Source organism: Dendropsophus ebraccatus, chromosome 10, assembly GCF_027789765.1.
Source record: "Dendropsophus ebraccatus isolate aDenEbr1 chromosome 10, aDenEbr1.pat, whole genome shotgun sequence".
NCBI classification, from domain to species: Eukaryota; Metazoa; Chordata; class Amphibia; order Anura; family Hylidae; genus Dendropsophus; species Dendropsophus ebraccatus.
This window is the reverse complement of record NC_091463.1, coordinates 3,947,876-3,960,364: the sequence shown is the minus strand read 5'-3', so window position 1 is coordinate 3,960,364 and position 12,489 is coordinate 3,947,876. Positions and strand designations below refer to the sequence as shown.

General features: G+C 52.7%; 1 protein-coding gene across 4 annotated transcripts in view; it reads left to right on the top strand.

Moving 5' to 3' along the window:
* The window catches only part of OLFM1 (olfactomedin 1), an 85,933-nt gene that overhangs the window by 32,169 nt on the left and 41,275 nt on the right, over positions 1-12,489 (top strand). The window contains exons 1-3 of one of the 4 annotated variants that reach the window (XM_069986327.1): positions 2,918-3,383; positions 10,230-10,379; positions 10,763-10,918. In XM_069986327.1, coding sequence (XP_069842428.1) covers positions 3,234-3,383; positions 10,230-10,379; positions 10,763-10,918 — 456 coding nt within the window. In that variant the 5' untranslated portion in view covers positions 2,918-3,233. Of the gene's footprint in view, positions 1-2,917; positions 3,384-3,739; positions 3,794-3,869; positions 3,928-10,229; positions 10,380-10,762; positions 10,919-12,489 lie in introns of those variants that run through there. The other 3 variants (XM_069986328.1, XM_069986330.1, XM_069986329.1) reach the window with 3 other exon arrangements.

Genomic DNA, 12,489 nt, shown 5'->3' with positions numbered 1-12,489 from the left:
CTCTGTGCTTCCTGGTGTAAATGTTCTTTAAGAATTTGTTTTAAAAATATATTTCTCAAACTTGTCACATTCTTCCTCATGAATTTCCTATTGCACCTTAATCTGACCATCTCCATATGGTATATTGTTTATGATACATAGTGTATGTGAGGCCTTATATAGTGTATGTGAGGCTGTATATAGTGTACGTGAGGCCGTATATAGTGTACGTGAGGCCGTATATAGTGTACGTGAGGCCGTATATAGTGTACGTGAGGCCGTATATAGTGTACGTGAGGCAGTATATAGTGTACGTGAGGCCGTATATAGTGTACGTGAGGCCGTATATAGTGTACATGAGGCCGTATATAGTGTACATGAGGCCGTATATAGTGTATGTGAGGCAGTATATAGTGTACGTGAGGCAGTATATAGTGTACGTGAGGCCGTATATAGTGTACGTGAGGCAGTATATAGTGTACGTGAGGCAGTATATAGTGTACGTGAGGCCGTATATAGTGTACGTGAGGCAGTATATAGTGTACGTGAGGCAGTATATAGTGTACGTGAGGCGGTATATAGTGTACGTGAGGCGGTATATAGTGTACATGAGGCGGTATATAGTGTACGTGAGGCAGTATATAGTGTATGTGAGGCGGTATATAGTGTATGTGAGGCGGTATATAGTGTACGTGAGGCGGTATATAGTGTATGTGAGGCGGTATATAGTGTACGTGAGGCGGTATATAGTGTATGTGAGGCGGTATATAGTGTACGTGAGGCGGTATATAGTGTATGTGAGGCGGTATATAGTGTATGTAAGGCTGTATGCAAATCGTCAACAACGGACGTAATTAATAGAAAATGTATGTTGTGTAGCCTCACTATAGATGCAAAAATTCTTCAGAGGCTGCAATACCAGCGCCGAGCAGCAGATGGCGCCAAGACACCACACTTCTCCTATATGGGATAATGAGGGCGGATGCAGCGCCTCTTGGCTGTGGCCCTGAGCAGCCTGTGGGCTCCCGCCTGAGGGGCCGCCGCCGCTGTCAGCTCTCTCACACAACATTATGCTAATGGCTGTCATACCTGCCTGCTGCCAGCTGCCGCAGCTGCCTCACGCCTCCTAATATATTCCCTGAAGGTAGATGCACTGCCCACAGACCTCCCTGCCCCATGTATATAGTATATAGAGCCCCATGTATATAGTATATAGAGCCCCCTGCCCCATGTATATAGTATACAGATCTACCTGTCCCATGTATAGAGTATACAGACCCCCCTGACCCATGTATAGAGTGTACAGATCCCCCTGCCTCATAAATAGAGTATACAGACCCCCCTGCCCCATGTATAGAGTATACAGACCCCCCTTCCCCATTTATATAGTATACAGACCCCCTGCCCCATTTACAGAGTATAAAGACCTCCCTGCCCCATGTATATAGTATACAGACCTCCCTGCCCCATGTATATAGTATTCAGACCTCCCTTCCCCATGTATAGAGTATACAGACCTCCCTGCCCCATGTATATAGTATACAGACACCCCCCCTGCCGCATGTATAGAGTATACAAACCTCCCTGCCCCATGTATAGAGTATACAGACCTCCCTGCCCCATGTATATAGTATACAGACACCCCCCCTGCCGCATGTATAGAGTATACAAACCTCCCTGCCCCATGTATAGAGTATACAGACCTCGCTGCCGCATGTATAGAGTATACAGAACCCCCTGCCCCATGTATAGAGTATACAGACCCCCCTGCCCCATGTATAGAGTATACAGACCTCCCTGCCCCATGTATAGAGTATACAGACCCCCCTGCCCCATGTATATAGTATACAGACCTCCCTGCCCCATGTATGGAGTATACAGACCTCCCTGCCCCATGTATATAATATACAGACCCCCCCCCTGCCCCATGTATAGTGTATACAGACCTCCCTGCCCCATGTATATAGTATACAGACTCCCCTGCCCCATGTATATAGTATACAGATCCTCCTGCCCCATGTATAGAGTATACAGAACTCCTTGCCCCATGTATACAGTATACAGACCTCCCTGCCCTATGTATATAGTATACAGATCCCCCTGCCCCATGTATAGAGTATACAGACCCCTCCCTGCCCCATGCATAGAGTATACAGACCTCCCTGCCCCATGCATATAGTATACAGACCCCCCTACCCCATGTATAGAGTATACAGACCTCCCTGCCCCATGTATATAGTATACAGACACCCCCCCCTTCCCCATGTATATAGTATACAGACCCCCCCTGCCCCATGTATATAGTATACAGACCCCCCCTGCCCTATGTATATAGTATACAGACTCCCTGCCCCATGTATATAGTATACAGTCCTCCCTGCCCCATGTATATAGTATACAGACCTCCCTGCCCCATGTATAGTGTATACAGACCTCCCTGCCCCATGTATAGTGTATACAGACCTCCCTGCCCCATGTATAGTGTATACAGACCTCCCTGCCCCATGTATATAGTATACAGACCCCCCTGCCCCATGTATAGTGTATACAGACCCCCCTGCCCCATGTATAGTATATACAGGCTGAGCAGTGTAGGACAGGGTGGCGTCATCTTTCCGGTGTATTTGCTCCCGGGGCTGCTGTGACAGGAGGAGGGGCTGGGCAGGGGCGGGTCTCTGTGACAGGAGGAGGGGCTGGGCAGGGGCGGGTCTCTGTGACAGGAGGAGGGGCTGGGCAGGGGCGGGTCTCTGTGACAGGAGGAGGGGGCTTGGCAGGGGCGGGTCTCTGTGACAGGAGGAGGGGCTTGGCAGGGGCGGGTCTCTGTGACAGGAGGAGGGACTGGGCAGGGGCGGGTCTCTGTGACAGGAGGAGGGGCGGGTCTCTGTGACAGGAGGAGGGGCGGGTCGCTGTGACGTCACCGTGGCTCCTCCCCCGCTTCTCAGCACTAGGCGCAGGTACATCGCGCTGCTCGCTGTTGTGCGGACTGTGCGGCTGAACGCGGATCCGCTCCGGAGCACCTGCGGGCGAAACGCTGCGATCGCCGGGGAGGATTGTAGCTGCGGTAGCGGAGACCTCCTGCCTGCCGTATCTGTGCGGCTTCTGTGCGGTCAGGGATCTCGTGATGGCCAAGAAGCGGCTGACAGTGCCGGAGCCCCGGGCGGCGCCGATCTCCCCTGCCCGCTCCCTGCACAGTAACGGAAGCCGCATGCCGGTGTGTACAGCATGAAGGTCTGGTGCGGAGCCGCAGCGCAGAGATGTCGGTGCCTTTACTTAAGATTGGGGTCGTCCTGAGCACCATGGCCATGATCACCAACTGGATGTCCCAGACCCTGCCCTCCCTGGTGGGGCTCAACACCACCCGGCTAACGGCGGCCAACCCGGGCACCCTGGACCGGAGCACCGGGGTAAGACCGGGGGGAGAGGGGGGGGACAGACCGGGGGGAGAGGGGGGGGGGACAGACCGGGGGGAGAGGGGGGGGGGACAGACCGGGGGGAAAGGGGGGGGGGACAGACCGGGGGGAAAGGGGGGGGGGGACAGACCGGGGGGAAAGGGGGGGGGGGGACAGACCGGGGGGAGAGGAGGGGGACAGACAGACCGGGGGGAAAGGGGGGGGGGGACAGACCGGGGGGAAAGGGGGGGGGGGGGGACAGACCGGGGGGAAAGGGGGGGGGGGACAGACCGGGGGGAAAGGGGGGGGGGGGACAGACCGGGGGGAAAGGGGGGGGGGGACAGACCGGGGGGAGAGTAGGGGGAGGGCTCAACAGCACCCGGCTAACGGCGGCCAACATGGGCACCCTGGACCGGAGCACCGGGGTAAGACCGGGTAGAGGAGGGGGAGAGGAGGGGGACACACCCGGGGGAGAGGAGGGGGACACACCCGGGGGAGAGGGCTCAACACCACCCGGCTAACGGCGGCCAACACGGGCACCTTGGACCGGAGCACCGGGGTAGGAGAGGAGGGGGCACCGGTGTAGGAGACCGGCTGTTGGGTCCGGATCCATTGACCAAGAGGGTTCGGGAGGACCCGACGGGATCGGTAATCACCTGGAGCCCGGGATCCTCTCCTCTAGGTACAGAAGATCAAGAGGGGGAGAGCGGGCTGTATTTGCGGGGTGTCGGGGGGCGGGCTGTATTTGCGGGGTGTCGGGGGGCGGGCTGTATTTGCGGGGTGTCGGGGGGCGGGCTGTATTTGCGTGGTGTGAGGGGGGGCTGTATTTGCGGGGTGTGGGGGGGGGACTGTATTTGCGGGGTGTGGGGGGCTGTATTTGCGGGGTGTCGGGCTGTATTTGCGGGGTGTGGGGGGCGGGCTGTATTTGCGGGGTGTCGGGGGGCGGGCTGTATTTGCGGGGTGTCGGGGGGGCGGGCTGTATTTGCGGGGTGTCGGGGGGGCGGGCTGTATTTGCGGGGTGTCGGGGGGCGGGCTGTATTTGCGGGGTGTGAGGGGGGGGCTGTATTTGCGGGGTGTGGGGGGGGGGACTGTATTTGCGGGGTGTGGGGGGCTGTATTTGCGGGGTGTCGGGCTGTATTTGCGGGGTGTGGGGGGCGGGGTGTCGGGGGGGCGGCCTGTATTTGCGGGGTCCTCAGTGTCAGGGGCGGAGGACACATGATGCGTCTTATCACATGTACATCAATATCACTTATAGATCATAAACAAAGAGAGATGCGTTACCGGTGCGTCTCTGTGTGTCCTGCAGGGGATGAAATGGATGATCCCTGTATATAAGATATGTGATTACACTGGATCCCTGTATATAAGAGATGTGATTACACTGGGTCCCTGTATATAAGAGATGCTATTACACTGGATCCCTGTATATAAGATATGTGATTACACTGGATCCCTGTATATAAGAGATGCTATTACACTGGATCCCTGTATATAGGAGATGCTATTACACTGGATCCCTGTATATAGGAGATGCTATTACACTGGATCCCTGTATATAGGAGATGCTATTACACTGGATCCCTGTATATAGGAGATGCTATTACACTGGATCCCTGTATATAAGAGATGCTATTACACTGGATCCCTGTATATAAGAGATGCTATTACACTGGATCCCTGTATATAAGATATGTGATTACACTGGATCCCTGTATATAAGAGATGCTATTACACTGGATCCCTGTATATAGGAGATGCTATTACACTGGATCCCTGTATATAGGAGATGCTATTACACTGGATCCCTGTATATAGGAGATGCTATTACACTGGATCCCTGTATATAGGAGATGGTATTACACTGGATCCCTGTATTACACTGGATCCCTGTATATCAGGCCCTGTGTTTTCCTTTAGTCCTTATTACATCCCTGTTCCCTTATGTAGAATATAGTTACGTAGAATATAGTTACATAGGAGATCATGTTACATTGTATCAGAGTATTGTTATAGTAGTTGTTACATAGTATCAGCATTACCCTGATCATGCAGGATATAGTTCACTCTCTGTTACATAGATCAGTATAGTAAACGAGGTCCTGCAGATACATGGTATGGGTGTATATCCTGCAGATACATGGTATGGGTGTATATCCTGCAGATACATGGTATGGGTGTATATCCTGCAAATACATGGTATGGGTGTATATCCTGCAAATACATGGTATGGGTGTATATCAGCTCCTGTAGATACATGGTATAGGTGTATATCAGCTCCTGTAGATACATGGTATGGGTGTATATCCAGCAGATACATGGTATGGGTGTATATCCTGCAAATACATGGTATGGATGTATATCAGCTCCTGTAGATACATGGTATCGGTGTATATCAGCTCCTGTAGATACATGGTATCGGTGTATATCAGCTCCTGTAGATACATGGTATCTGTGTATATCAGCTGCTGTAGATACATGGTATCTGTGTATATCAGCTCCTGTAGATACATGGTATCAGTGTATATCCTGCAGATACATGGTATCTGTGTATATCAGCTCCTGTAGATACATGGTATCTGTGTATATCAGCTCCTGTAGATACATGGTATCGGTGTATATCCTGCAGATACATGGTATCGTGTATATCCTGCAGATACATGGTATCGGTGTATATCTTGCAGATACATGATATCGGTGTATATCAGCTCCTGTAGATACATGATATCGGTGTATATCAGCTCCTGTAGATACATGGTATCTGTGTATATCAGCTCCTGTAGATACATGGTATCAGTGTATATCCTGCAGATACATGGTATCTGTGTATATCAGCTCCTGTAGATACATGGTATCGGTGTATATCCTGCAGATACATGGTATCGGTGTATATCCTGCAGATACATGGTATCGGTGTATATCTTGCAGATACATGATATCGGTGTATATCAGCTCCTGTAGATACATGGTATCAGTGTATATCCTGCAGATACATGGTATCAGTGTATATCAGCTCCTGTAGATACATGGTATCTGTGTATATCAGCTCCTGTAGATACATGGTATCGGTGTATATCAGGCCCTGTAGAGATGCTATTACACTGGATCCCTGTATATAAGAGATGCTATTACACTGGATCCCTGTATATAAGAGATGGTATTACACTGGATCCCTGTATATAGGAGATGCTATTACACTGGATCCATGTATAGGAGATGGTATTACACTGGATCCCTGTATAGGAGATGCTATTACACTGGATCCCTGTATATAGGAGATGGTATTACACTGGATCCCTGTATATAGGAGATGGTATTACACTGGATCCCTGTGTATAGGAGATGGTATTACACTGGATCCCTGTGTATAGGAGATGGTATTACACTGGATCCCTGTGTATAGGAGATGGTATTACACTGGATCCCTGTGTATAGGAGATGGTATTACACTGGATCCCTGTGTATAGGAGATGGTATTACACTGGATCCCTGTGTATAGGAGATGGTATTACACTGGATCCCTGTATATAGGAGATGGTATTACACTGGATCCCTGTATATAGGAGATGGTATTACACTGGATCCCTGTATATAGGAGATGGTATTACACTGGATCCCTGTATATAGGAGATGGTATTACACTGGATCCCTGTATATAGGAGATGGTATTACACTGGATCCCTGTATTACACTGGATCCCTGTATATCAGGCCCTGTGTTTTCCTTTAGTCCTTATTACATCCCTGTTCCCTTATGTAGAATATAGTTCTATCTCTGTTACATAGGAGATCATGTTACATTGTATCAGAGTATTGTTATAGTAGTTGTTACATAGTATCAGCATTACCCTGATCATGCAGGATATAGTTCACTCTCTGTTACATAGATCAGTATAGTAAACGAGGTCCTGCAGATACATGGTATGGGTGTATATCCTGCAGATACATGGTATGGGTGTATATCCTGCAGATACATGGTATGGGTGTATATCCTGCAGATACATGGTATGGGTGTATATCCTGCAGATACATGGTATCGGTGTATATCAGCTCCTGTAGATACATGGTATGGGTGTATATCCTGCAGATACATGGTATGGGTGTATATCCTGCAGATACATGGTATCGGTGTATATCCGCTCCTGTAGATACATGGTATCAGTGTAAATCAGGTCCTTGTAGATACATGGTATGGGTGTATATCCTGCAGATACATGGTATCGGTGTATATCAGCTCCTGTAGATACATGGTATCAGTGTAAATCAGGTCCTTGTAGATACATGGTATCGGTGTATATCAGGTCCTTGTAGATACATGGTATCTGTGTATATCAGGTCCTTGTAGATACATGTTATCGGTGTATATGGGGTCCTGTAAATACATGGTATTGGTGCATATGGGGTCCTGTAGATACATGGTATCAGTGTACATGGGGTCCTGTAGATACATGGTATCGGTGTAATGTATCAGGTCCTGTAGTTACATGGTATTCATTGTGTCACATGACAGCAGGTGCCGGACCTGTTTTCCCCAAGACATCAGATGGTAGGAAATACACAGAGATATAATCTTCCCCCCCCCCCCCCCCCTGTACGATGTCTGTGAGTGCGGACCCTCCCCCCTGTATGATTTCTGTGAGTGCGGACCCTCCCCCCTGTATGATGTCTGTGAGTGCGGACCCTCCCCCCTGTATGATGTCTGTGAGTGCGGACCCTCCCCCTGTATGATGTCTGTGAGTGCGGACCCTCCCCCCTGTACGATGTCTGTGAGTGCGGACCCTCCCCCCTGTATGATGTCTGTGAGTGCGGACCCTCCCCCCTGTATGATGTCTGTGAGTGCGGACCCTCCCCCCTGTATGATGTCTGTGAGTGCGGACCCTCCCCCCTGTATGATGTCTGTGAGTGCGGACCCTCCCCCCTGTATGATGTCTGTGAGTGCGGACCCTCCCCCCTGTATGATGTCTGTGAGTGCGGACCCTCCCCCTGTATGATGTCTGTGAGTGCGGACCCTCCCCCCTGTATGATGTCTGTGAGTGCGGACCCTCCCCCCTGTATGATGTCTGTGAGTGCGGACCCTCCCCCCTGTATGATGTCTGTGAGTGCGGACCCTCCCCCCTGTATGATGTCTGTGAGTGCGGACCCTCCCCCCTGTGCGATGTCTGTGAGTGCGGACCCTCCCCCCTGTGCGATGTCTGTGAGTGCGGACCCTCCCCCCTGTGCGATGTCTGTGAGTGCGGACCCTCCCCCCTGTGCGATGTCTGTGAGTGCGGACCCTCCCCCCTGTGCGATGTCTGTGAGTGCGGACCCTCCCCCCTGTGCGATGTCTGTGAGTGCGGACCCTCCCCCCTGTGCGATGTCTGTGAGTGCGGACCCTCCCCCCTGTGCGATGTCTGTGAGTGCGGACCCTCCCCCTGTGCGATGTCTGTGAGTGCGGACCCTCCCCCCTGTGCGATGTCTGTGAGTGCGGACCCTCCCCCCTGTGCGATGTCTGTGAGTGCGGACCCTCCCCCCTGTGCGATGTCTGTGAGTGCGGACCCTCCCCCCTGTGCGATGTCTGTGAGTGCGGACCCTCCCCCCCTGTGCGATGTCTGTGAGTGCGGACCCTCCCCCCTGTGCGATGTCTGTGAGTGCGGACCCTCCCCCCTGTGCGATGTCTGTGAGTGCGGACCCTCCCCCCTGTGCGATGTCTGTGAGTGCGGACCCTCCCCCCTGTGCGATGTCTGTGAGTGCGGGACCCTCCCCCCTGTGCGATGTCTGTGAGTGCGGACCCTCCCCCCTGTGCGATGTCTGTGAGTGCGGACCCTCCCCCCTGTGCGATGTCTGTGAGTGCGGACCCTCCCCCCCTGTGCGATGTCTGTGAGTGCGGACCCTCCCCCCTGTGCGATGTCTGTGAGTGCGGACCCTCCCCCCTGTGCGATGTCTGTGAGTGCGGACCCTCCCCCCTGTGCGATGTCTGTGAGTGCGGACCCTCCCCCCTGTGCGATGTCTGTGAGTGCGGACCCTCCCCCCTGTGCGATGTCTGTGAGTGCGGACCCTCCCCCCTGTGCGATGTCTGTGAGTGCGGACCCTCCCCCCTGTGCGATGTCTGTGAGTGCGGACCCTCCCCCCTGTGCGATGTCTGTGTGTGCGGACCCTCCCCCCTGTGCGATGTCTGTGAGTGCGGACCCTCCCCCCTGTGCGATGTCGGTGAGTGCGGACCCTCCCCCCTGTGCGATGTCGGTGAGTGCGGACCCTCACACCTGTGCGATGTCTGGGAGTGCGGAACAATCCCACCCCCCCCTGTGCGATGTCGGTGAGTGCGGACCCTCACACCTGTGCGATGTCTGGGAGTGCGGAACAATCCCACCCCCCCCTGTGCGATGTCGGGGAGTACGCTCTCCCCCCGTATGATGTCATGGAATGTGGAACCATTCCACCCCCCCACCCCCCAACATCGTACGGGGATGGGTATGATGTTGGGGGGTGCGGACCCTATATCCTATATGATGTCCCCCCCTGTATGATGTTGGGGAGTGTGGACCCCCTCTATAGGATCAGATTGTGGATTATTAGGAATGACTAATATAACCGAGCTCTGATATACAGGGCACAGAGCTGTGAATCTCTGGTATCAGCCACTGAGCCTTGTCTCTTCAGGGGTATATTATGGGTGGGACTCTCTGGTATCAGCCGCTGAGCCTTGTCTCTTCAGGGGTACATTATGGGTGGGACTCTCTGGTATCAGCCGCTGAGCCTTGTCTCTTCAGGGGTATATTATGGGTGGGACTCTCTGGTATCAGCCGCTGAGCCTTGTCTCTTCAGGGGTATAATATGGGTGGGACTCTTCCTCTTATACTAATGTTTCTGCCCCCCTCTTCATTTCTAGGTGTTGCCAACCAACCCAGAAGAAAGCTGGCAGGTGTATAGCTCTGCCCAGGACAGCGAGGGGCGATGTATATGCACAGTGGTGGCGCCACAACAGACCATGTGCTCACGAGACGCCAGGACAAAGCAACTCAGGCAGCTACTAGAAAAGGTGAGCGGTCGCCGGACCTGACCCCGCAGTCACCGACCGAAGCAGAGGTGGCAATGAGGGAGGGGATGCTGCATGTGGGGGGACACATATATAGCACTGTATACATGTATATGGTGGGGCTCTGCCATAGTCTCGGCCTCCGGGGAGGAGAGTGAGCGCTCCTGACACTTACTCTGCATCAGCTGTTAGTGATCACCAGCTCCCCCCATCCCTGAGTGCACTCCCAGTGCTTACAGGGGTCCCAAATATTAGTATCTCCCCATGCTGAGAAGGCAGGACCCATCAGCCTGATGGAGGACCCCTGTGATGTCACATCGTTTGAGGGGGGGGGTTTGTTATCCTTTAATTTCCGTCCTTATACGCTGTGATTGGTGTCTTTGCAGGTGCAGAACATGTCCCAGTCCATAGAGGTGCTGGACAGGAGAACCCAGAGGGACCTGCAGTACGTGGAGCGGATGGAGAATCAGATGAAAGGCCTGGAGTCCAAATTTAAGCAGGTGGAAGAATCTCACAGACAGCACCAGGCCAGACAGTTCAAGGTGGGTCCCCCTCCGCCTGCAGCCATAGGTGCCTGGAACGCTCCAGCAGTACTACAACTCCCAGTAGTATCCATGGCCTACACGCTGGCGTGTACCACATTTACCAGCAGGCCTCCTGGAGCTTGTAGTCCGGAGTGTTACACAGCACCTATGTAGGGGCGACCCCTGCAGATATTTTATGGGACATCCTACCCATCAGCCGCTGAGCGAATCCTGGCCGTCTACTGCTGCTATATATAATGAGAGGTCTGAGCTCTCACCATGGCGTCACCCCTCTCATTAGCGGTTGGCAGTGTCTTGTCCTGCCTGTAACTCTTCCTGTACGTTGTATACGGCAGCCATAACGCAGCAGCACTTGTCCAGGAGGTTCTCCGCCATCTGCCCGAGGGAAGATGATGATAAAATATTTGGCTGGGCGTCCCCTCTCCTCCTACCTGTGATGTCTGATGAGATGATGTTATAAGATGCTGATATAGAGCAGGGATTAGATTCTCCCTGAGGGGCGTCCAGCAATGGGGGTAGGTTACAAGATCAGGAAAGCTTCATAGTCCCAATATACCACAAAAACCCTGCAAACTGAAAGGAAAGCGTATAGAGCACTGCCTGCCCGCACCATCGCAGCCACAACTACCATAGGGAATCTGTATAGAGCACTGCCTGCCCGCACCATCACAGCCACAACTACCATAGGGAATCTGTATAGAGCACTGCCCGCATCCTCCACCATCACAGCCACAACTACCATAAGGAATCTGTATAGAGCACTGCCTGCCCGCACCATCACAGCCACAACTACCATAGGGAATCTGTATAGAGCACTGCCTGCCCGCACCATCACAGCCACAACTACCATAGGGAATCTGTATAGAGCACTGCCTGCCCGCACCATCACAGCCACAACTACCATAGGGAATCTGTATAGAGCACTGCCTGCCCGCACCATCACAGCCACAACTACCATAAGGAATCTGTATAGAGCACTGCCCGCATCCTCCACCATCACAGCCACAACTACCATAGGGAATCTTTATAGAGCACTACCTGCCCGCATCCTCCACATTAAAGCCACAACTACCATAGGGAATCTGTATACAGCACTGCCTGCCCGCACCATCACAACCACAACTACCATAAGGAATCTGTATAGAGCACTGCCTGCCCGCACCATCACAGCCACAACTACCATATGGAATCTGTATAGAGCACTGCCTGCCCGCACCATCACAGCCACAACTACCATAAGGAATCTGTATACAGCACTGCCTGCCCGCATCCTCCACCATCACAGCCACAACTACCATAGGGAATCTGTATAGAGCACTGCCTGCCCGCACCATCACAGCCACAACTACCATAAGGAATCTGTATAGAGCACTGCCCGCATCCTCCACCATCACAGCCACAACTACCATAGGGAATCTGTATAGAGCACTGCCTGCCCGCATCCTCCACCATCACAGCCACAACTACCATAAGGAATCTGTATAGAGCACTGCCTGCCCGCATCCTCCACCATCACAGCCACAACTACCATAGGGAATCTGTATAGAGCACTGCCCGCATCCTCCACC